At 36.7% G+C, this 26,354-nt stretch overlaps 1 protein-coding gene and 1 pseudogene across 1 annotated transcript; both read left to right on the top strand.

Moving 5' to 3' along the window:
• Window positions 1–3,806: 3,806 nt before the first annotated feature.
• On the top strand, window positions 3,807–5,170 carry LOC104901185 (cationic amino acid transporter 1). The gene has a single exon (XM_010688736.3). It carries the CDS (start codon window positions 3,840–3,842, stop codon window positions 5,154–5,156), a length of 1,317 nt encoding a protein of 438 aa, XP_010687038.2. The 5' UTR covers window positions 3,807–3,839; the 3' UTR covers window positions 5,157–5,170.
• A 9,136-nt stretch (window positions 5,171–14,306) lies between these two features.
• On the top strand, window positions 14,307–16,858 carry LOC104901217 (uncharacterized; annotated as a pseudogene).
• Window positions 16,859–26,354: the final 9,496 nt, after the last annotated feature.

Genomic DNA, 26,354 nt, shown 5'->3' on the forward strand with positions numbered 1-26,354 from the left:
GCAGCCTATCTCATCCAAAAAAATGCCCCTAAAAAGTCTTCAATCTACCACTCCATATTCCAAGTTATTTCCGAAGACTCCTACCTTGGAGCATCTCAAAGTCTTTGGCTGTCTATGTTACTTATGTACTACAAAAGTTCATAAGCATAAGTTTGATCCTAAATTTTATCCTGGAGTATTTCTTGGTTATTCTGTTACACAAAAGGCTTCAAAGTTCTGGATCTTGTTACTAATCAAGTAATTGTTACAAGGGATGTCACTTTCCATGAGAGACACTTCCCGTTTCACTTGCTTACATCTGATTCTACAGCTCAAGAACCTTCCATTTTTTGTTCCCAATACTACTCACGCTTTCTTTGATGATGATTATCCTTCTTTCTATCCTACATCTCTAGCTCCATCCACTAGTCCTTCACCTTCTACTAGATCACCATCAAACAGTTCTACTTCCAGTTCTGAACCTTCTACTTCGTAAACTAAACCTCCTTCTATATCTTCTTCCTCTCTAGTAGTTGAGTAAATTGATTCATCATCATAGACATTATCTCCTTCTAATCTAGTTGACTTTAGTCATCTACTATCACTACCATCACCACTAGTTAGCAGACACTCTACAAGAACTATTAAACCTCTAGCCTATCTAGTAGATTATCAATGTAATCATGCTACTGCCAAGTCTATATCTCAGTACTGGTGTAACTTGGTCTTTATTTTAGCATATGCTACTTCAAATAAAGCCTTCTTATCTGTCCCATCTTTTGGCATAAAAAATACGTTTCCTATGCTGCAACCTCAACCAAACTTAAGTGGATTACTTCTATGAACAAAGAAATTAAAGCTCTCACAGACAACAATACATGGGTACTAGTTCCTCAACCTCAGGGCAAGAAAGATGCAAGATAAATATAGTTGCCAAAGGTTATAATCAAGGACATGACATTGAATGAGGAGACTTTTTCTCCTGTAGTGAAAATGCCTATCATTAGATGTCTCATTGCACTCGCTACTCATCAAAAATGGCCTATTTTTCAGCTAGATGTCAATAATGCATTTCTTCATGGAGATTTACATGAATAAGTATATGGTAACACCCCTAGGTGTGCAGGAGCCCACTAGTAGCTATTGTCCTCTTTGGATCCTAGCCTACAAGGATTTTCTTTGGTATAGAACCGAATTCCTATCCAAAAGGTGCCTAAGATCTTGGCTATCCCACGTCGAAAGTTGAAGAGAAGGAAGCCTTTTTTATTAGGAGGTGGACACCTCAACCTAGTGAGACCTTTCGGGTAGGACTTCGATTCTGCACCAAAGCAAATCCTTGCAGGTCAAGGCCCAAAGAGGACAATATCTACAAGTGTGCTCTTGCACACCTAGGGGTTTTGCAGATGGTAATAGAGCTAGGGCCCATTTCGATGTCCTGTAATGCCTACGGGACGCAGGCTCCTTAAAGGAGGGGAGAAGTTGCCTAAGATCTTGGCAATCCCACATCTAAAGTTGAGGAGAACGAAGCCTTGTTTATTAATAAGTGAACACCTCAACGTAGTAGAGGCCTTTTGGGTAGGATTCAGTTCTGCACCAAAGCAAATCCTTGCAGGCTAGGGCTTAGAGAGGACAATATCTACTAGTGGGATCATGTACACCTAGGGGTGTTACAAGTATACATGAAAGTGCATGTTGGTTTCCCTAATCCACATAATCACGTATGCATGCTTTGAAAATCCTTATATGGCCTTAAACAATAGGCAATGGTTTGCCAAGCTTGTGTGTGAACTTACTACTCAAGGTTTTTCACAGTCTAAGAATGGTTACAGTCTTTTTTATTGAAATATCTGAGCTACATATAACCATAGATGTAGTGTATGTGGATGAAATCACCCTGATTGACACAAATATGTAATCCATCACTGCCTTGATCGGAAGACACATCTTTATCATACTTTCAGTATAAAATACCTTCGTACTCTTCACTATTTCCTTGAAATTGAAGTTGGATATGTTCGTGAAGGGGTCATTTTATGCTAGAAAAAGTTCACAAGAGAATTAATTGTTGACTGTGGCTTTAATCTCACTCAGAAACCTTCTACGTCTCTCCCTCTCAATGCTAAACTTCAAGCTTATGTTGGTGATATTCTTCCTTGACCTAAAAGTTTCTAGATCACTTGTTGGTTAGCTTAATTTTCTTACCAACACTAGACCTAATCTAGCTTACTTAGTAATAACACTAAGTCAATTCACACATTGTCCAAGAACTTCTCACTTGAATGCCTTACTTCACACCCTTAGATATATTAATCATTATGAAGGGCATGTTATTCTTCTTACTGGTCATGATTCCTTGACTTTATAAGCCTACTCTAATTCTTTCTGGCATCATGTAATGACAGTAGAAGATCCATCATTATTTATCTTCTTTTATTTGGCAAATCCCCAATTTCTTGGAAATCCAAGAAACAAAGTATAATCATCAAATCTTCATTAGAAGCTAAGTATAGGGCAATGATAGTAGCAATTGTAGAAGTTACTTGGGATGTCAGGTTGTAAGAAGAGATAAGTGATACTAATATTTAACTAGTTACCTTGTTTTGTGACAATCAAAGTCCATTGCATACAACAAAGAATCAAGTCTTTCATGAGGAATAAACACATTGATATAGACTGCCATTCTACAAGGGACAAAGTCATGGAGGGTCTTTTGCAACTATCTTATTTGCCTGCTCAATCTCAACTCGCTGACGTCCTTACTAAGTCTTTATCTTCTCCTCACTTCAGGCTTCTCCTTTCCAAGTTGGGATTGGGATAAGTTGATTCTACAGCTCATACATCCACCTCCCAACTTAGGGGGGGGGGGGGGGAGGGGGTATTGGAACATTACCTGATTCCAGCTCATGAGCTCCTCATAACTAACTCTTCTCCTTTCTTTCTAGTTAGGTTTTTTTTATTAGTTAGTTGCAACAAAATTGATGGTAGCTTAGCTCTAGTTCAGTCTAGTATAAATATATATGTACTCCTCTCCTTTCTAGATTAATTCATTCATCAAAGAAATAAAATTTCTTTGAAGCTATAGGATTTACAACTTATTCTCTTTATTTTCTTCATTTTATTTCTCCGAAAATACATCTAATTTCTTGTAAATCATCACTAAAATAGTACTCCCTCCGTCCTATAATATAATGCTTGTTTTTCGATTTACACAGGAATTAAGAAGAGGAAAACATGTTATGATTAACATTAACAAAGTTGCATGGGAAGTGTGTACTTAGATACGTCTTGGGGAATAAAAAATAATTTGAAAAATGTTGTTTGGTACCGCACATGTCTACGATTTTACGGAGTATTTGGAAAGTGTGTCCTCCTTCACAAAAAGACGATATTTCTCCTTATGCATTAATGAGGGATTAAGTCTTGAGGAAGAGGTGGTAACTCAATGGAGTACCACCCTGAATTTGAGGGCATTGTCCAGTGTTTGAATCCTCATCCCAACAATATGTTGGGGAATTCGTTTCTAGGATGTTTAGTTTCTTGTACCCAGCCTTCGAGCGGGTGGTATAACCAAATGGAATACATGCACTATATTATGGGAAGAAGAGAGTATTAATTTATGAATTTATAATATAACCACACGTCAATTAATGCAAACTAGAAAAAATTCCATTTATTATTGAGAAAATAACTTTTATAAAAGTGCCAAAGAAAATTAAATCGGTTTGAACTATTAACATAAATGTTAAGTATTCTTTCATATTAGTGTAATTGCAAAAGATTACGATTGATCTGAGATAATAAGCACAAATTATATTTCAGGTGGTTCATTTGCATATCTAAAGGTTGAATTAGGAGACTTCATGGCATTTCTAGCTGCAGGAAACATTTTATTAGAGTACATCCTTGGTGGTGCAGCCTTAGCTAGAGCTTGGACATCATATTTTGCTACATTATGCGATCACGTTCCTGATGAATTTCGTGTGACAGCACCTAGCCTTGGCAAAGATTATAATCAACTTGATCCAATTGCGGTAGTTGTTGTTGCAGTAATTTGTGTCTTGGCTGTTACTAGCACAAAGGTCTCATCTCGTGTTAACTTCTTTGCAACCATCATCCATATGGTCGTCATAGTTTTCATCATTATAGTTGGCCTTACAAAAGCAGACATTTCAAATTATAAGCCATTTGCACCATATGGTGTTAGAGGTGTATTTCGGTCTTCCGCTGTTCTATTTTATGCATTTGTTGGATTTGATGCTGTTTCCACAATGGCGGAGGAAACAAAAAATCCGAGTGAAGATATTCCCTTTGGTCTGATTGGATCTATGGTTATTGCAATTGTTTCCTATTGCTTATTAGCAATTACCGTTTGCCTTATGCAACCTTATTCACAACTTGATCCTGATGCTCCATTCTCAATTGCTTTTCAAAAAGCCGGGCTCGGATGGGCAAAGTACGTTGTGGATATTGGTGCTCTTAAAGGCATGACAACTGTGTTACTTGTTAATGCTATGGGTCAAGCTCGATATTTGACGCATATTGCTCGAACCCATATGTTGCCTCCCTGGTTTGCACAAGTTAATAGTACATTTGGGACTCCTGTTAATGCAACTGTTGTAATGCTCATTATTACTGCTATCATTGCCTTATTCACCGACCTTCTTGTTCTTTCTAATTTACTATCAATTTCCACATTAGTTATGTTCATGATGGTTCCAGTGGCTCTCTTAGTTCGAAGATACTACGACGCAAATGTAACCTCATATATTAATCGCATCAAATTATTTTGTTGCATTGCACTTATACTTAGCTCTGCTATTGGAAGTTCTATATACTGGAGCATCAACGATACACATTGGATAGGATATATCATAACAACATCTATTTGGTTTATATCAACATCATTTTTAAAGATATTTGTACCACAAGCTAGAGATCCTAAGATATGGGGTGTGCCATTAATGCCATGGGTGGCTTCAGCTTCTATTTTCATCAACATCTTTCTACTGGGCTCAATTGATAAGGATTCTTTTACAAGATTTGGCATATGGACTGGAATCCTTATGGTTTACTACCTGTTTTTCGGATTACATGCTTCATACGACATTGCTAAAGCTACGGAGGATAATAATATGCGCGATTTGAAAAATTTGAAAATGATTGAACAAAGTGATTAGAAATCTAACATAGATAGGGCATTTAAAAAAAATCCTAAGTTGGGAATTTTTCTTCACTATTCTAATTTGTTCCTCTCTTATTGAATTATTCAAAATTGTTAACGTTAACTTGTGTTGTATCATTCATATTGTACATTAAAGTTGATTCTTTATTAATGATAGAAAGTAATAATTTTTTTTTTGAGGGGATGATAGAAAGTAATAATAATCGTAACATGAATTGTTATTTTATTTCATTGTACTTTGAATATGGTTCTTTCCATGATATAAGTAATGGTTGTAAAATTACAAGGATAAATTTACAAAAAAAATAAATGAATTAAGCAATACAATCTATTGTTCTTACTTCATCTTGACGTTCTACTAGAAAATCATCAAAAAGTTTGCATAAGACATCTCAAACTCATAACTTTTTTGATTCAAATACCTCATCCGTTCTGAAATAAATGAAACACATATGTGAACAAGCTCTCACATAAAAGAGAGAAGCATTCCATTTATTTAAGAATGGAGGAAGTATTATGATCTCACCACCAAGCTTCATATTTTACATGCAACCAAATTACAACAATTAAATCCTTATGAATTTTCATAAAATCTAAATGATAAAATGACAAGAGAAAAATCAAATACGAAACACAATCTATTATTATTATAAAGCATGAGCGAAAAATGTAGCATATGTATTATGTGCCTAACTAATTATATGTCACGCTTGTCTCAAACAATATTATAAAACTTCATAATAGCAAAGTAACCAAAATAAAGAGAAAATTCATCCTTATCAATTATATAACTTCATTGCTTAACTTCTTGAATTTTAATTTATTATACTGAAACTCTCTTTACTAACGTAAACATAGTGTTTTTCCTTAAGAAATATGAATAAATTATATAATATTATTCACTAATCATCGGATGAACAATTGATTCCTTTCCTTAATCAACAAAACTATCAACTTGTAGACATAAAATAAAATAAATTAATTTTTTATTTGCAAAATTGAAAATAAATTAATTTTTTTTTAGTTTGTTCGATAGTTGGTTAACCAATTTTTCTACTAGATTATGATTAAGAAAGATAGTTTAGATTTATATATGTGTAGCATCCCCAAAATCCATACATGTCTAAACTACGTCGCATCGACTTTGGGAGTATTACCGCCGCGGTGAAAAGCAAGGCTTATTGAAATGAAATAGTAAGTTAAAACATTATTACGAAAACTAAACTGTAGCGGAAATAAAATGTTAACTACGACTCAGGAATCATCATTGACCCCTTTTCATTCAAACCACAAACTAAGTAAATTATAATAGTTGTATAATGTTCAACCAAAAAATTTAAAAGTTTAGGAACCAGAGAATATTCCTCGTATGCCCATTCTCCTGCAGCAAATCCAGCATACCTAGTCTGCTTCCCATTGAAGCATCAATGGTTCATCACAGGTCAACAACAAACACGAATAACAAACAATCAACTATGCTGAGTACGTACTAAAACATTGAGATAATATACTAAGCATAATAAAAGCAATGAAAACTTTTTCTAGATATGATAGTACATAATATTACATATATTACTTTTATAATTTAGTTGGTAGCGAACGGGCATCGTCATCTTACTAGAGTCATACGAGATGCTTAATAATCCTTAATAGACAACATGGTGTCTTAGATGAGATGCAAATACGGTTTTGTTTCATCCCACTTCCATCACCTTAGTATGCATACCCCCAAGATTGTACAGAACCTTTCGCCTACTTGAGTTATCAAAATTTACAAGGACACTACTGTTGTCACAGTAGGCCTGCATAGGAGTGTAGAACAAGTCCCACACTCCACCCATTGTTCATTACTCGTAGGGAGTCCGACTACAAGTTTATTGCCAAAATCCTTTCTTAATATTATCCATTCACATAACATTAAACATGTAATCATTTAGTGTTCTTGCTTAGATACATTGCTTAATTCCTTAGCTCTTGTAACATCCTTCCTACACAATAAATCAAACGATTCCAATCCAATACATTTAATGCTTGTGGTGCGATAGAATTACACATTCTAATAATAATGCAATCCAATTCACAAGTCAGACAATCAATCAGGTTGTACATACAGATTTCCAATCCATTTCATGATACCAAACAATCTCATCAATCATAATCATACAATTGTTCCTTATCATGATTCTAGGTTCCAATAAAATAATTCATTGTTCCTTATCATGATTCTAGGTTACAATTGTTCCTTACGCTGACTATTTAAACGCCCCGCTTATGAATTGGGATCTTATCGAATAATAAAATATTTCAGTGCTACAACCTTGATATTATGAAAATAAAAATAGCTTGACTAACTATGTAAAACTTAGTGTTCCGAAATAAAATAAAACCAATCTTCTTGTTTGAACTTCCTTTCTCATAAACTTTATTGACACTAACGTCTTTGGAAACTAATAAATAATATGTTTGCAAATATGATTTTACTTAGCTTATATTATACTTACTCATAATAACCAGAACTTAACCCAATATGTACCAGTCTTATAAAATCATATTTGAATAATAAAATTACTATAAAACTACAAATATAATTGTAAATCTGATTTCCTTACTTAATTTATAAGTTGCTAGAATTTACAAATTTAATCAAATTACAACTTAATCAAATTACAAACTTAACCAAATTACAAACTTAATCAAAGATACATTAGAATTACATAAATTAAATTTTACAAATTCATTTAAAATTAAAATGAGAAAATTTATATATTTTTACTGAACGGATCGCCGGTGAAAGAATTCCGGCAGCACACTAGCCACGCACCACCGCTTGCACGCACGGTACACAACTCCCACACACACCACGAGCCTCGACGCACTCACGCGACTCGCACACCAGCACTGCACTTTGCACTCGACGCACCCCTCGCAGCCTCGCACTCTCACTCCACTGGCTCTACCCTCGACGCACAGCGTGATCCTCGCACCGCACACACACGCAGCCTCGCTCGACTCGCCTCGATACACCTTGCATAACACCCACTCCTCGCACACTCTCGAAGGCCTCGTAAATTCTTGAAGGTCTCATATGCCACACACACAACATGACCTCGTCGAAGGCCGACGACATTCAGGGAAGGGGAATAGTGACGATAGAGAAGAAGAGAGGAGAGAGAAAACTTTGAGGGAAGAATGGAGGAAAAACGGTTGATTTGAAGGAGTTATGGTTTAGTTATTTGTTTTCTTTCTTTTTCTCCTATTTATAGCATGGTAGACCTCGGTTTAATAGGATCTGTTTCCAAATCAAATTCCTATTTGTTATTTTATCTACTTCGAAATTGAATAAACTAAACCATAATATAATAAGGTATAGAAGGTAGGTTGTATATTTAAGTTATAACTATAGGCTTAACCATATTATATTTTTTTGTAAATGATATTAATATATTTTCAATTATATTCTTTGTATTTTCTTATTTACAAAAGTAACTCCCAAAAATACGGAGTTTTAGAGGCTTCCCCCCTTAAAAAAAAGTTTTGTCCTGAAACTTCAAGGTAGCCAGTCTTAATGACGATCTTTTGCACTTCTATGTCCTAATATTTCTCAAGCGTTTTCTAACTTTGGCACGTCACATAAACAATAAATACACATAATTAAAAGACTTAACAAACTTAACAAACTTTAGGGTGGAAGCGCGAAATTTTATCGCATTCTTCACCCTTTAAAAGAAAATTTATGTCCTCGTAACTCACCTACCTCTTGAATTGAAAAAGATCAGGGTACTTCAGACGCATCACATCTTCTGCTTCTTATATGGCTTCTTCAATTTCTCCACAACACTTTGACAATTTTGACGTCCTTATTTCTCGTACTGCGCACCTTTTGGTCTAGGATCTTGATGGATTTGTCTTCGTAGGACAAGGTTCCATTGACCTTGACGTTTTCAGGTTCTAGGACATGTGACTCGTCAAGTACGTATTTTCGGAGTTGGGATACGTGAAACACGTTATGAACCCTTTCTAACTTGTTGGGCAATTCCACGCGATAAGTTACTTTGCCTACTCTTGCCAAAATCTCATATGGTCCTATGAACTTAGGGCTCAGCTTCCCCTTTTTCCCAAATCGTGTCACTCCTTTCATAGGGGACACCTTAAGCAACACTTTTTCTTCAACTTCATAATTCTCTTCCCTTTGCTTTTGATCCGCATATGACTTTTGCCTGTCCTTTGCAGCCCTAATATTTTCTTGAATGACCCACACTTGATCCACTATCTCCTGAATCATTTTAGGACCTAACACCATAGTCTCACTAATGTCGTTCAAACATAAGGGACTATGATATTTTCTCCCATACAATGCTTCAAATGGAGCCATTTTAATACTAGCATGATAACTATTGTTGTATGAGAACTCTATGAGGTCCAATTGGTCTTCCCATGATCCCTGGTAATCTAAGGCACATGCTGTAACAACCCGATTTTTGAGCTGCTAGCTAAACACACTTAAGATTCACTAATCACAATCAACGCTTAATAAATCTCGAATTAAATATTTACTCGCAGCGGAAGCATAACCTATAAAATGATCATGGACCTGTGGGTTATTGCACCCACAAAACAAAATCCTTTGTATAAGACTTCAATTACATAGTCATTGAATCTCAAATTCAATGGCAAAAGAATAATCTATGTTATAAGTAATTCTAAATAAACTCCTCTATATACAAACTTAATCCTTAATCTAGGACGACATCATAATCTTGCTTCACTTCCATTCTCGAGCTCTTGATGCCTAACCTGTAAATTCAGAGAAGAAATACAAAACAAACAAAATTCAAAAATGAGTGGAAAACTCGTAACCTTTACTTCATCCCGTTATAAACATTTTATTTCTCAAATAATTTTCATCTCGTTACAATGCTGGCATAGCTCACTCTCTTAAACAAATCAGTGGCAAGTACAGGCTTTGAATAAAGGACAAACGCTACCTCCAAACTTCACTATGGATCCCAGCAATACTACCTCCAAGGTTCGTTATGGAGCGTAGCCGACCGTATCAGGTTAAAAGAGTAACCATCCTCCACCCACACCTTTCCCACTTTCTATTTTCAGTTCATAAACTAAGCCAACAAAATAATTGCGTATGCATATTCATCGAATAACATTTCCAGAATCAACTCACAACATCACATTCAAAACTATGGCCATAGTACGAACTTAAGTATCAAAAACAGAATAGAGATCCACACACACATGGGCATGAGTAAATACATTTTTACTGAACATAACCGCAATCCAATTTCTTAATCTCGGAATAGTACTCCACTCCATGACCATCCTCCAACAATCACCTCATAACAACAACAGTAATCAATAACCAAACTTAGACTAATATAAACTAGAAAACATAATCATAACTAATTCCCAATTTAGAAATTATCAACCTTTAACATCCCTATTCCATAACAATCCTCCAACATTAACCTCAAAATAATATCAATTTAACAAGACTAATTACTAACCATTCTCACAAAATCTCAATTAAAGAAACTAATCTAATCAAGCAATCTAATGAACCTTTCTTAAAACAACCTACTACACTGATCAAACTAAATCCCAGAATAAAACCTAATGAAACCCATTTTCATAACTCTTAAACTTAACATCAAACATAACCACTATAACTACGAATTCAAACTTACTCAACTAAGAAATAATTCATTAGAGTATAAATCTAAATTAAAACTAAGACTCAATCCAACAACTCAACAACAACCGTTACAACGCAGCAACAATAACAGCAACAACAACGTAACAACACCCACTGCAGACAACCACCACCCAACAGTAGTGGCACAACACCACCACCATAACAACACATCACGACCACCAACAATCCCAGCAACAACATAATAACAACATCGGTAACCACATCGCAGCTACAACAAGAACAGAACAACAACAGCAATACAACAACACAACCAACAACAACCACCACAACAAGAACCACCACAACTCCTCTTAATTAAACTATACTCCATAATTAAACTCCAAATCATAATCTTAATATAAATTAGGCTTGAATTACTAATCAAGGAGTTTGAATGAGATTACCTATACTCTACTAGGAGCAGCGAAGAACAAGGGACACAGGGGGTTTCGAGGCCTCTGTACCCAATGGTGGAGCACCAATGACGTAGTGACAGGCCATGGCGGCACCAAAACCGCCACCACAATAATATCAACGAACAAACAGAATAGAAGGTGGAACCACAACACAAGAGAGAGGAACACGACAATAACAACAACATCGGTGTGGTGGCTTACGAGCAGCACCACACGCACAGCTCCGACGAGTAGCAAGGCTAAGACAACGCGTTTCACCGACGATGAAACAATCGGATTCCGGTGAGGCAGGAAGTAGGGGACGAGAGAGAGATTGCGGATTTAGGGTTTTGGACTTTCTTTTCCGGGGTTTGGGGTGTCCTTCTTTTTGGTGAGATAAGGATGAGGGAGTTGGGGTTTAATTCATGGCCTGACAAAATAACAAAAGGGGGAGGGGGTTTTGGTTACCTCCTTAAACCGACATCGAAAAGTAATAGTACGAGAAACCGACTTTGGTTTCCTAATCGGGTATATACAAATCCAGAAATTACTTATTAAATGCGATATATAAATAATATATAATAATAACTCCATAAAATTAATATAACATATATGTTACAAGAACGATAAATAAAATTCATACTCGATAACTCAAATAAAATAATATTTTTAGAATATAATTAGCTTAATAAATATATTTATCTTTCAAATAAAGACTATTAAAAATCGAGCTATTACACATGCTCTTAACATGTCTTCCAAGGTCTGAATGGTTCTTTGTGTTTGATTGTTTGTAGCAGGGTGAAAGGTTGTACTCATCAGTAGCTCACTACCAAATGCTTCTTGGACCTTTTTCCAGAAATTCAAAAGGAATCACGAATCCCTATCCGACACTATAATTGTGGATACTCCATGCAATGAAATGTCATGTTTAACGTATGCTTTGGCTAGGGCTTTCATGCTCCACGTGGCTTTCATGGGTATGAACCACACGGTTTTGGTTAGTCTGTCCACTCTTGTGTTATTGCCTCCCCGACTCCTAGGTCAGGCTACAACGAATTCCACGAATATCGAATCCTACTTTCATGTTGGAATAGGTTAAATTTTTCCTTGTGGTCTCTGGCTTTCACTCTTAACCTTCTGACACGTCAGACATTTGGAAACAAACTCAGCTACTACCCTCTTCATCTCAGGCCACCAAAACATCTTTTTGAGGTCCTTATATAACTTATCCCCCCTAGGTGGACGGAATAGTTCGTGTTATGGCCTTCACTCATTATTTTTTGCTTCAACTCCTCATATTTTTGCGGTACACACCACCTCAAATCAGTTTACCACCACTCCTAATCATCCAAATTCTCCCAATTCCATTAATAGATTCTTCTTTCCCATCACAATTCCACCTAATTACCCTTAAATTTCATTCCAATTTGCAAGAATTCTTCATTCCCAAATGTCATCAATCTCCATCAATTAATTAACCATTCTCAATCTCCATCAACTCCATTAAAATTTGTCATTTCTAGCTCTCTTCTCTTTCAACTTTCTGTCACAAAATAATTAAAATTAAAAAACTTCTCTACTGAATTAGCTCCCATTTCATCCTCTTCAAATCGTTATCTTTAGGGTTAGGTTTCAAAATGGATCCCGTTGCTTCGATTGTTGAGAAATTAAAGTCTTTCGCAAAATCCGGCGAAGATTTTGTCAACGGTTTGCTGTCAAATGCTGAATTTTGTCTTATTTTTGGTCAATTATTTATGCTAATGTACAAAAGTGCTGCAAATATTTTCTTGGATAATGTCGATTTCTGCCATATTTGTTTGTGAAGTATTCTTTGTGACATTTGTGTGGATAATTGGTTTAGTATTGGTTTATTGTTTTAGTATTTTCTCATGATGATTTTTAGCTTTCCTATTGTTTTCTTTCTACTCTTATTTGCAATTCTACCTCCATTATTCTTTTTGTAAAGATACTCTTTAGCCACTTAGAATGCTTAGATTCCCATTGTTTACAAGGAACATTTCGATCCTGCTTGATTCTTACTTGCTCTATTATTCTTGTTGTTCATCGAGCATTCATGTTTTACCAAATAGATTGAGAGATATGTTGGGGGTCCTTCTTATTTGTAGTCAAAGGTTGTTGTAACATTGACCTACAACTCTATAATGTGGATGTATGAGCTACATTTTTGGTGAAATATTTTATGTTTCATGTACAATGTAGATACCAACATACGTAATGTATGTCCTGCACTTGCTTCTTTTATCTATATTAGTATTAATTATGGGTATTTGTACAAGAAGGCTCCAATAACAAAAGCAATATTACACTATGTTTATTCATCATAAATAATAATTAAAATATATATGTGAAACACCATAGAATTGATATATGTTATTTTGGATTGTATTATAATTCCATTACCTTTAACATATATAACTGTTTTTTAGTGCCTAACATGTTTCTTCATGTAAATTGTTGTCTCTACTATGTTGCGAGCTCTCAATTTTTAATTGAGGCTTCTGTTTCTACTTTACTCTCAAAACATGCTACTTTATTTAAGCAACTAAAGTATTTTCTTTTGTCGTCTCAAGCCGGAGGAGAGACAAAACTAGGGTTTCAACTTGCTCGCAAAGTAAGATTATACTTGCCCTTTTAGTTGTTGCTTCTTAGTGGTTATGTTATAAAGGGTTTCAACTATTGTCTCACTGGATGCCATATTATGCACTAGGTTTGTACAATATTTGGTGAGATTTGGTGCTTATTTAGAAAATCAAGATTATCTTTTATGCCACTGGAGGTTCTGGAATAATGCCCACAACAGTCTACTACTCTACTCTGGAGAAGTTTTGGAAACTTTGCGAACAACATATTCATATATCAAGTAAGTCTTTCTTTGGCTCCTAGATAGTCACCACTATAATTGGTTTCATGAGTGATTGATTGGTTCATTACTTCCTTTGGATAAAAGTTCACTAAGAGGGGTTTGCTAGATAATATTGGGAAGTACCCATTTGATTATATTAAAATCAGATTATTTCTAATGTTTCTAAGGCTTGATGTGCAAGGAAAATTGTTGATGTCAGAGCTTTGGCCGGGTGTAAATTATGAGATAGGGTACGTTGTTAAGTTGACAAAATCAGCATCTGGGTGGGAACATCCAGTTAATTTGAGATTGATTGTTCCAGGTATAGAAAAACCTATGATTAGGAAAGTTAGCTTGTTAATGAATCCAATAGAAGAATGGTTTGAGCTAAATTTGGGCAGTTTTAAAGCAATGGAGAATGAAGTTGGACAATTACATTTCGATATCATAAAAAATAGCAATCATTGGAAGAGTGGGCTCATCATCAAATCTGCCATCATTAGGCCAAAACAATATAGCTACGTCGTAATTTCCTACGATCTTGTTAGGATTTTATGATATTCAGTTGATTTTCTGTTAATTGGTTGTTTCATTTGAATAAATATTTTATGATCAAATGTATTCAAATTTGTAGGAAGTCGTCGAAATGCGATGTTTTTTTGTAGTTTCACGGAAAATTAGTTGTTTGTTAAAAATAAAGGAAAGGGTAAAGTAGAATATAATGGATAAATAGCTACTTGATTCTATCAAAATTTGTAGGGAGTACCCATTTGATTCTATTAAAAGTTCACAATTAGTTGTTTGTTAAAATAAAAGGAGAGTATTGGTGGTGAATTTGCTTTGGGAAGATTTATTAGCTTGATCTAGATTTTCTTAACACAAAATCTTCTATGTGGTAAATCTCCAATACGAAACCGAATGTAGTGGACCACAACTTGATGTGGATGTTCTTAGCAAATAAATCGATTGGTTCGTACCAAATTGGCACGATATTTAATGAAAGTGGAGATAACTTTACATGCATGCATGGGGATCTTCGTAGGAGTTGATTTTTCCGATTATTAGACTATTTCATGTTCAAAGGCTTTGCTCGAGTTTAGAAGTCAATGAAAGATGAATGTTAAATGCCCGTCAAGTACAAAAGTAGAAAGAATGAATAATGATATTGTAGCATAAATGATGAAATAATAAATTGGGCATTCCATTATGATCTATAATGAAAAGGAACTGGTGATCATTTATTCTATAATGTATTTTTTTTTTCTTTTGTCATTGAGATCAAATGATAATCTCTTATGAGTTATGACTTAATAAGCCACTGGAATTTGTGGTTCCATCTTACATGTTTTGGTTTGGTGATACTTGCCCTTTGAAAAGGGATGTAACATGATATTTTACTTTTGACTTGGCAATTAGATTTCTTTCTGATGCATTATATCAATTGTATTAGTCGAGCTCTCTAGCTCATGGATTGACAAATAACATGGATCTTGATGCTAGAATAATTTGAAAAGTTTGGTCTATGTTGCATTGGGTGAGGGATTTCGCATGTGTTTTTATGGTCTTTTTGTCCAGCTTTGTTTAAGTTAGTCCAGCTTTGTTTAAGTTATCTTATCTCAAAATAGCTTTGAGCATAAGAAAAAGAGTTTATTTTAAACGTAGTTGTCAGAAGCAATGTGTGATATACACATAAGTAGAATCTTTTTTATGCGGTCCTTAACAATTGTATACTTATATTGTCTTGCTAGGTGGTGATTTTGGATGATGGGCGTGTTGATGGGACGAAAAGAGTCGCTTTTGACTTCGTCAAAAAGTATAAGGTGGACAATGGCAGGGTTCTCCTTCTTGGAAGAAACTATGACAAGGGAGAAGCTATAAGAAAAGTGAGTTAACTCAGGCTAGTCAGCAACTTCTACTAGGAAGTATTTTAATGCTTCTCAAGAAATTTTGTTGTATGCATGCAATTTAGCAATAATTGATTGCAACTCTTTACTTATGTGGAAGCATTGTGTAACAGGGAATAATGCTTGATTCACATGGTGAATTACATCTCATGCTGGATGTAGATGGAGCGACAAAGGTCAATGATTTGGAGAAACTTGAAACCCATGTTGGTGTCAATTATATAAATTTAAGATCAAGTAATGTAGAGAATGATGGAGATTAAATAATTAGATGCATACTTGCTCATAGAGTAGCTGATTTATTGCCCATCAGATCCGTACAGTTGCTGGAAAGGAGTTATAATTGGCTGCTGTTGCTGGTAATTTAGGTTTGGAAATACCTGATATTCCTATTGTTGCATTTTGTTCTCGAGCTCATCTTGAGGAGAAGGCTCTCGCCGTGGTTTGGCTCCTCGAGCTTGATCATACCCTGTAAGTTGTTCTTTGACTTACAAAATGAAAACTAATATATCCCGTTTTGCTATTTATAATCAGAGAAAATGGCATCGTAACTTTTTGATGAAAGGATTTCATCTGGTTGTTCTCTTAGCTGTTGGTCCTGGGAGTTGTGATACACAGGTATTCCTCTATGGCTAGGGCTGATGAATCTTTTCCCCTCATAGAAATTACAGTATTTCTTATTTTTGTTCTAGAAGTTTTGTTAAGTAAACCTGAAGATGTGTCCTTACCATTGGTTTTGCTTGCCTCCAGTGTGGTTTTAAGATGTTTATCAGGGCTGATGCGCGGAAGCTTTTCAGTAATGTCCGCTTGAAAAGGTTACTTTAAGCTTTTTTTGCTCTTGTGTTCATATGCTTTAACTTAAATTAGAATGTATTATCTGTATTGTAGTGAGATTGCTCTATGTGATATATTGTGACTTCATTTTATACGTATATGTGTAAAGTGGAATATTCATGCTTTCTTGCATTGTGCTTGTGGTATCATGATATGTGATATTGGACGACTGACAATTTATTGTGCTTGTGGTATGTGGATGGGTGCTAGTTTGCTTTACGTCGATGGTTCTTGCGTTTGAGCCATTCTTGAATTTCAATGTCTAGCTCATATATGTTCTCCAATTTCAGTCGTCTCTTGTGATTTTCATACTAAAAAGTATAGGAAAAATTGATTCTAATAATCCAACCTTTGGGCAGTTCGCTCAAAATAATCCAACCTTTTCATTATTATTTAATAATCTAACCTTTGAGGACAATTTGCAAATAATGCATCGTGACCTGTTGAAACAGGTAGGTGACTATTAGAATAGGTTAATTGCACACGTGTCTTGCTCTGATTTGTTGTGATCTAATTAATCAATGTTAATCTTAATTAAGATAACCAAACAACACCCCACCCCCACCACCACTACTGCCACTCCCAATAACTCCCATTTCACCCCACCACCACCACTGCCAACAATGCCCCCCACCACCACACAACCGCAGTACCAACCATCACTGCCAACCGCATCTCACCCCCTCCACCACCACTGCCAACCGCATTTCACCCACACCACCACCATTGCCAATAACCCCCATTTCACCCCCACCCCAAACAACACCACCACCACACAATCGCAATACCTTACATCACACCACCAAACAACACCCCACCCCACCACCACCACTGCCAACAACCCCCATTTCACCTACACCACCACCACACAATCGCAGTACCAACCACCACGAAACCATTTGCACAATCTGCCCCAAGATTGGAGGCGTGGCATCAGCAAGAAGAAGAGAGATAGATTCGAGGGGGGGGGGAGGCGATGCTGCGGGATTCGAAGGGGGATGTGGGGCGGAGGAGAGGGTGGGGGAGGGATTCGAAGGGGGATCGGGGGCGGGGAGGGGAGCGGGATGGGAGGAGATGTTGTGGGGAGGGGGCTAGTAGGGTGGGGTGGGGTGCTCAAAGTAGGGTAGAGGGCAGAGGAGGGGGCGGGGTGCTCACACTGGGAGTTGGGAAGGGCAATGGAGGGGAGGGGGTGCTAATTGTGGGGGTCGGGGAAAGGAGAGGGGGGAGGGGGCAGGGGAGGGGAGGGGGGTGGGTGAAGTGATGAGTAAAGGGTGGTATAGGGGAGGAAGAGAGATAGGGAGGGAGGAGTTAGAGAAAAAAAAAAAAGAAATATGGGAAATAAATTAATTTTACAACTTCGACAGGTTACCGGTTTCATGGATCATTATGAGCAAATACAACTTCAAAAGGTCGGATTATTAAATAATAATCAAAAGGTTGGATTATTTTGATCGAACGACTCAAAGGTTGGATTATTAGAATCAATTTGCCAAAACTATATGTAACTCTTGTTGGTGCCTTGGCGTGGTCAGTGGTGTTTCTCTTTTGTTTGCAAAAGATCAAGAAAATAATATAATTATGAAGAATAAGATGTTGCAGTGTAAAATGTTTGTGGGAGTTAGAGATAAATTAGGGTTTAATTTTTTTTTTTTTGAGAAATATGCTTGGCATTTACCATTCTCTTTTTGTTTTTTTCCTTTTTTCTTATTTTTTGGTGTCCCCTATGTGTTGTCTTATATAATAGAGATACATATATATACTGATTCTAACTATAATTATCTGAAATTATTTTGTAGTACTTTCTAGCAATTCTTAGTACTTATTCCCAAGAGATGATTGACGAACGAGCTAAGATATATGGGTGAATTATTTAAACAATCAAACACAAGATGATGAAGATTGAAGATGACGGTGAAGTTTGAATTGTACATATTATTTGATTATCTTAGAATTTTAGTTTTAGTAGCTAGCATTAGATTAAAGAAACTTTATTTTAAGACATTATTAGAAGAAATTGATGTTTTGAATAAAATTGGTTTTGTATATAAATTCAATATAGCAAATATTTTTGACATGATGAATAAAGCAAGCAAGAATTTATATTTAATAATATTAATGTGGCTATTTATAAATTGTTATACAAACGTGTAAAAAAAATTAAAAAAAATTGTCATTAAAAGCGAAGCGTATATACAAGGAGGCGCAAATACACGATAATGTATGTATAATATAACATTTTAATTAAAAAATTACGTATAATAAACCTAAGAAACCGGTTGTGCTCAATAAATGGTTTCACAGGGTAAGGTAGGGAGACCGGTTTTTAATGTTAAATGGTCTCCTAACCTCTTTACATATTATATATACACTTATCTAAGAGACTGGTTTTACCTGTCAATTGGAGAAATGTTATAGTTCGGTTTCCTAAGCCATTTTCAACTGGTTTCCTAGGCCTTTTTTGTAGTAGTGGACCCCTACAGCGTATACTCACATCTTCATGGATTTCAAACCCTTTTGCTTTGTGCTCCTTAAGTTTTGCTTTGACTTGCTCATGTTTTATATCCCCAGGCTGACTCTCTCTTATTTCATCTAGAAGGTTCGGTTGCATGGTTAGGGCACTCAACAACTTTTCTACTTCCCCTTCATGAACCACCTCTATTTGGTGTTTAGAAAATTACTCACAAAGTTTGTCGGCAACTACCAAGGTGTTCAGGCTATGGCTAGATTATTTGCGACTTAATGCATCAGTGACAACATTTGCTTTACCCTTATGGTATTGTATGTTTAAGTCATAGTCCTTAATAAGCTCTAACCATATGCGGTGTCTCATATTAAGGTCTTTCTGGGTGAAGATGTATTTGAGGCTTTTGTGATCGGTGAAGATTCGACAGGTTACCTTGTAAAGGTAATGTCTCCAGATTTTAAGGCAAAAACAATTGTAGCCAACTGTAGCTCATACGGTTTAAGTTGACGCGACGCATAGGCTATGACTTTTCCATTTTGCATAAAAACATAACCCAACCCATTCTTTGACCTATTACTATAGACATCATATCCCTCATTCACATTAGGCAAGGTTAGGACAGGTGCTGAAGTTAATTTCTCTTTTAGCGTTTGAACGACTTTCTCACTGTCCTCATTCTAGTTAAACCTAAAGTCTTTCTTCATTAAGTTGGTCATGGACTTTGCTATTTTTGAAAAGTCTTTCACAAACCTCCTATAATAACCGACTAAACCCAATAAACGTCTTATGTTTGTGACATTCTTTGGTGTAGGCCATTCACTCACAGCTTTTATTTTTGCAGGATCTACTGGCACACCCTCCTTAGAGACAAAATGACCCAAAAATGATACTAGATCTTTCTAACAAAAATTAACACTTTGAAAACTTTGCATACAATTGGTTTTCCCTAAGTGCCTGTAAAATAAGCCTCAAATGACCCTCATGTTCCTCCTTGCTCCTTGAATAGTTCAATATGTCCTCTATGAATACGACTACAAATTTATCACGGTAGGGTCAAAAAATCCTATTCATGAGATCCATGAAAATAGTAGGTGCATTGGTTAACCCAAAAGGCATGACGGTAAACTCATAGTGTCCATATCTAGTCCTGAAGGCAATCTTAGGTATATCTTGATAAGAAATCGTCAATTGATGGTAAACTGACCATAAGCCTATTTTCGAGAACATCCCTGCACCCTAAAGTTGGTCAAACAAGTCATCTATCTTAGGTAATGGATATTTGTTTTTCACATTGACATTGTTCAACACACGGTAGTCTATACACAATGTCAAACTACCATCCTTCTTCTTCACAAATAAGACAGGGTCTCCCCATGGTGACATACTAAATCTAATATACCTATTCTCGAGTATTTCTTCCAACTGGTTTTTCAAATCGTTGATTTCTGCTTGAGCCATTCCGTATGGGGCTTTGGAGATAGGTCCAGTTCCATGTACTAGGTAAACAGTGAACTCTACATCTCCCCTTGGAGGCATACCAAGTATTTCTTTAGGAAAAATATCCTGGAACTCTCTGACTATAGGCACATCCTCAGGTCTCAATGGATCATTCTCAACCCTTCTCAAAGAACACATAAATAAAGGCCATCCTTTGTCTATATAACTTTTACGTTGTATGGCATTGATCACTTTAATCCCAGATTCTCGAGGTATTCTCCTATATGACACCCTTCTTTCCCGAAGGATCTCTCAGTTCCACCTTCTCTGCATCACAATCTGTCTTAGCATTGTACTTCCCAAACTAATCTATTGACAAAATAACGTCTAGGTTCGATAAATTAAACTCTATTAGATCGGAAGGAAAGAAGCCTCCCCAATTTTCAGCGACACATTTAGGCTTCTTTTAGAGCAATTATAAGGATCCCCTGATGGAAAAACTATAGGCATAGGAATTGACTCGGACTCAACCAGTGCTAGATTTCTATCAGTTGTATGGGTAATTAAAGAAAATGATGCTCCAAAATCGAACAATACTTTAATACGAATATAGTTGATAGAAAAAAGTACCCGTGACAAAATCCCTACAAGCTTCCTCTTTGCTAGCCGTCATCATATACAACTTCCCTTTGCCATTATTATCATTGTTGTTGGTCACATGATTCCCATTTGGTGCCTGATTATTGGTATTTGCTGGTGGTTTGGAGTAATTGGAGTTCCCTGACCCATTGTATGCATTTCCACCATTCTTAGGCTTGTCTCCGTAGTTCCCTTTCTTTTGACCATTGGGGTTAGCTTTATTCTTCGAGTACCACTCATACGCTATATGCCCCAATTTCCCACATTCACGACACTCCACCATACTACCCTCGTAATCTCTCCCTGGATGGTTGTTTGGGCACTATTTACACCTGTACACATGCTCAGGTCTGTGGTTTTTCGTGTTATTGTTGCGGTTATTGTTGTTGTGGTGAGTGTTGTTGTTATTGGGTCCCTTACTGAAGTTTCTTTGGGATTTCTCGTGGTTCTGGTTCCCATGGTGTTTCTTTTTAAATCGTAGAACCTCGGGTTATAGATTCTCCTTTCGTTTCTCACCTTATTTACCCCCTTCATCTCGTTTCCTTATGGCATATAAATGAGCAGCTTTGCCAAAAAATAGTCTAACAAGGTGAAGGTATCTCCCCCAGTCTCCCTTGCAGGTCAAGGGTGATCCCTAATTCAAAATATAAGGCCTTAGTTTCCTCAATATGGGTAATTACAGGAGCAAATATCATCAGCTCGATTAAATTACGCTAATATTCCTCAACAGACATGCTCCCTTGTTCTAGCATCATAAACTCACGGGCTTTCTGCTTTTTGAGGTATGGTGGGTAATATTTATCCCTTAAGACCTTCTTGAAAGCTTCCCACCCAAAGCCAAGTTGTTTTAAAAGGTTGTCCTTAGCTTGAGTCTACCAAAAATGGGCATGTTCCTGTAGGTAATAGCTAGCTAAGGGCATGGTCTTGTCATCCGGACAAGTGAGGGTGAAGAAAAGCTTATCAAACTCCCCAACCCATTTCTCCATTTCGTCCTCCCCCCCCCCCCCCTCCTTTCCCATTTAGTACTGGTGGGTTCCTACGGGCAACCTTTTCAGACAAGTCCCCATACCGCTTATGACCTTAGGCTAGGTTACCTGTAATTTGCACTAGGTCACGTATCGATTTATCGAGAGTCAGTGAGGTCTCAGGTGTGCCTCCTGATCGAACCATTTTGCGCTAAAAATAACACAACAACTATCTCAGTGACATACACATAATCATTCATTCGCTTAGCCATTACACATTTTCACACACTCATACAACACGTTTTTATTGCGAACAAATACTAAGTCTTTATTGACATGCAACATAAACATCTCAAATAAGACGTCACATCCAATAATAAAAGAATGAAAAAAACTGTATTATTGTTGAAAATGGGAAATTTATTATTTTAAAGGAAACATGATATAAATAAATAAAGGAATGAACAATGCTAGTTTACTACTTGGCAAGCAAGCCTTATTAAAACTAAAATGAATAAATAAAAGAAAAATAAAATAATACTTTAAACCTAATTATATTTTTTTCAAAAGAAACTAGGGGCTATAATGGTGAGCTTCGTCATCTGACTCAAGATTTTTTATTCCTTCTTCCATGCCAGCTTCGTCCTCAATAGGCTCATCATCCTTTTGGGGTTCCTCTTCCTCCAGGGGTTCTTCCTCATCTTTCATAGGCTCATCTTCTTCTTCTATTGGCTCTTCTTCCTCTACATGCTCTTCCTCAATCGGATCCCCTTCAACAGGCTCATCTTCATTTTGTAAAACCCCCAAAATCCATACATGTCTAAACTATGTCGCATCAACTTTGGGAGCGTTACCGCCACGGTGAAAGGAAGGCTTATTGAAATGAAACATTAACTTAAGACATTATTATGAAAACTATATTGCAGCAAAATTGAAATGTTTACTACAACTCGGGAATCATCATTCCCGCTTTTTATTCAAACCACAAACAAAGTAAATTATAATAGTTCTATAATGTTCAACTAAAACATTTAAAAGTTTGAAAACCAGAGAATATCCCCCGTATGATCATGCAGCAACACCATCATATGTAGTCAGCTCCCCATTTAAGCATCAATGGTTCATCAACGGTCAGCAACAAACACAAATAACAAACAATCAGCTATGCTGAGTACGTACTAAAACATTGAGATAATATATATACTAAGCTTTATAATAACAATGAGACTCATTCTTAGACATGATACTATGATAGTATTACGATGTCATCAAGATACACCACCACACATCTGCCTAAGAAAGGGTTCAACACCTCATTGATCAACTTCATGAATGTGCTAGGTGCATTAGTAAGTCCAAAAAATGGCATGACAAGCCACTCATATAGCCCCATCTTAGTTTTGAATGCAATTTTCCACTCATTTCCTTCTCTCATCCTAATTTGATGGTAACCACTCCTCAAATCAATCTTAGAGAAGATAGTAGAACCATGTAACTCATCAAGTAGGTCGTCCAATCTAGGGATAGGAAAACGATGCTTCACAGTGTTGTTGTTAACAACCCTACTATTAATGCACATGCGCCAATTGTACCATCCTTCTTAGGTACCACCAGTGCAGGAACGGCACATGACTCATGCTTTCTCATACATGCCCTCTAGACATCAGTTCTTCGATTTGTCTTTGTAATTCTTATGTCTCTTAAGGATTACACCTATAAGCAGCCTTGTTAGGAAGAGATGCACCTGAACTAGGTCAATTTGGTGCTCTATGCCTCGAATTAGTGGCAATCCTGGAGGTAGATCTTGAGGAAACACATCACTGTACTCATCAAGTACATCTTAAGATGCTTAGGGATCTTGTACCCTTGCTGCTCCCCCTCAACTTCACGTGCAACCAAGATGTACCCTTCACTTTCCTCTTCCAATTCCCTTTCAATCTCCTTAGCACTCACCAAAAATGAGCCCTTTGATGTAGGAGAGGATGACAAAGGTTTCAAGGTTGTTTTCTTACCTCCCACAGTAGTAATGCACACATTTGAGCGCAAGCAATCATATTGCCATGGTCTCCCTAACAAGATATGACAAGCATTCATATTGCATACATCACACAAAACCTCATCCTTAAACTTGCCAATTTCGAACATGATTAAGGCTTGTATTGTTACTTTAATACCATTATCATCACTAAGCCAATTTAACTTGTAGGGGCGTGGGTGATCAGAAGTAGGTCATTTTAGTTTATCAATGAAGGTGGTAGACACAACATTAGCACAACTTCCATTAGTAATGATCAAGTCACGTACCCTTTGTTTCACTAGGCAACGAGTGAAGAAGATCTTGTCCCTTTGAGCTGGTTGTGTATGCAACATGCGCCTAACAATGAGTTGTTGGCCTTCATGGACCGGTTTCTCCTCATAATCTACCTCATAAGCATCCTCATCTTCATGATTCTTATCCCCATCATGCTCCTCTTCTTCAAAGTTATCCCTAGCATAGCCAGCATCAATCTCTTGGATGTCTCTTAAAGTCATGTCCCTATTGTTGGGTCAATCCTTCAAGATATGGCCATAACCCTTGCATTTGAAACAAATGCGCCTATATTCAATAGCTAAGGGTGTGGAGGACTTCCCTTTGTCACCTTTGAACTTCTCAAACCTAGTTGAAGGTGTAGAGCCACTTACTTCGTCTTTTTTGGCGCCACTTAGTTTGTCCAAGTTCTTCACAAAAGGCTCAACGGTTGAGGCTTTCTTGGCCTTGACATACTTCTCAGCCCTCATGGCCACTTGCACTACCTCCTCGAAACTCCAATAGGGTTGGAGACCAACCTTCTTATCTAACTTCTTGTCTAATCCAGATATGAATCGAGTAATCTTGTGCTTGACATTCTCATCCACATCACAAAGCATGTTGATCCTTTCGAGCTCCTCCACATAGTCTTCAATACTTAAGGTGTTTTGTTGAAGAACTTGAAGCCTTCGAAACATGTCTTGTGTGAAATTAGAGGGGAGGAAGCGTTTCTTCATCCTTGTCTTCAACTTCTCCCATGAACGTAGGCTAGGCTTGACATCCTTGCGCCTTTTAGTCCTTAGGTTCTCATACCATAGGCTAGCATATCCTATGAGTTTTAGAATAGTCACCTTGAATATCTTAGCATCATCATAGTCCTTTTAGTCAAAGACTCTTTCCATTCTTTGTAGCCACTCCAAGAATTTCTCAGGTTTCATGGCGCCATCAAACTTTGGTGGTCTTCTATGCCTAGAATTGTTAGTCTACTCATCAGAACTAACCTCTTGGGTGCTGGTTAGAGTACTCCTAACAAGACTAGGAGTGTTGTTGCGTTGAGTGCCACACATACCTTGTTGCATCATGTGCATCAACTCGTCCATGTGTGTGATTAGATCTTCTAACTGTCGATACCTACGCAAGTTTGGGCTGGGTGGGCTGGATTGGCCCGCACTGTTGGCGATCTCTACTTTCAACACTCGACAACTAGTAATGATGTCCTAATACAAGTATAACTAGGAAAGCAATAAAGATAGTATCAGTCCTAATAGAACTAGAACTCTCATAGACATGTTAATATCACACGCCTATTCCACGCTACCTAAGTTGGTTAGCAAACATGATACCACCTTGGTAGTCATCCCCATGAAGATTCCTCCATGTACATCAATTGAGCCAAGGTCCACTGAGACATTCTAATGAACAAGAGCTAGTAAACTTGCATCAACTACTCTTGTATCATGTTAGCTTGGTAACTATTGAAGATATAGATATTCAACATAGTTGGTATTATGATGCTTGCAAAAGATGTAATAGTGGAGTGGGTTAAGAAGGAGATGTAAGTCGATGTAGGAAGGACAATTATGTTATCAAATCAACCGTCCCGATGTAGGACGTAATTTCATAATGAAAATTATTTTTTATGTTAGTTTTATATTTCAATAATAATAATAATAGAAACTTTGTTTTTGTTGTTTT

This window comes from Beta vulgaris, chromosome 8, assembly GCF_026745355.1.
Source record: "Beta vulgaris subsp. vulgaris cultivar EL10 chromosome 8, EL10.2, whole genome shotgun sequence".
Taxonomy (NCBI): domain Eukaryota; kingdom Viridiplantae; phylum Streptophyta; class Magnoliopsida; order Caryophyllales; family Amaranthaceae; genus Beta; species Beta vulgaris.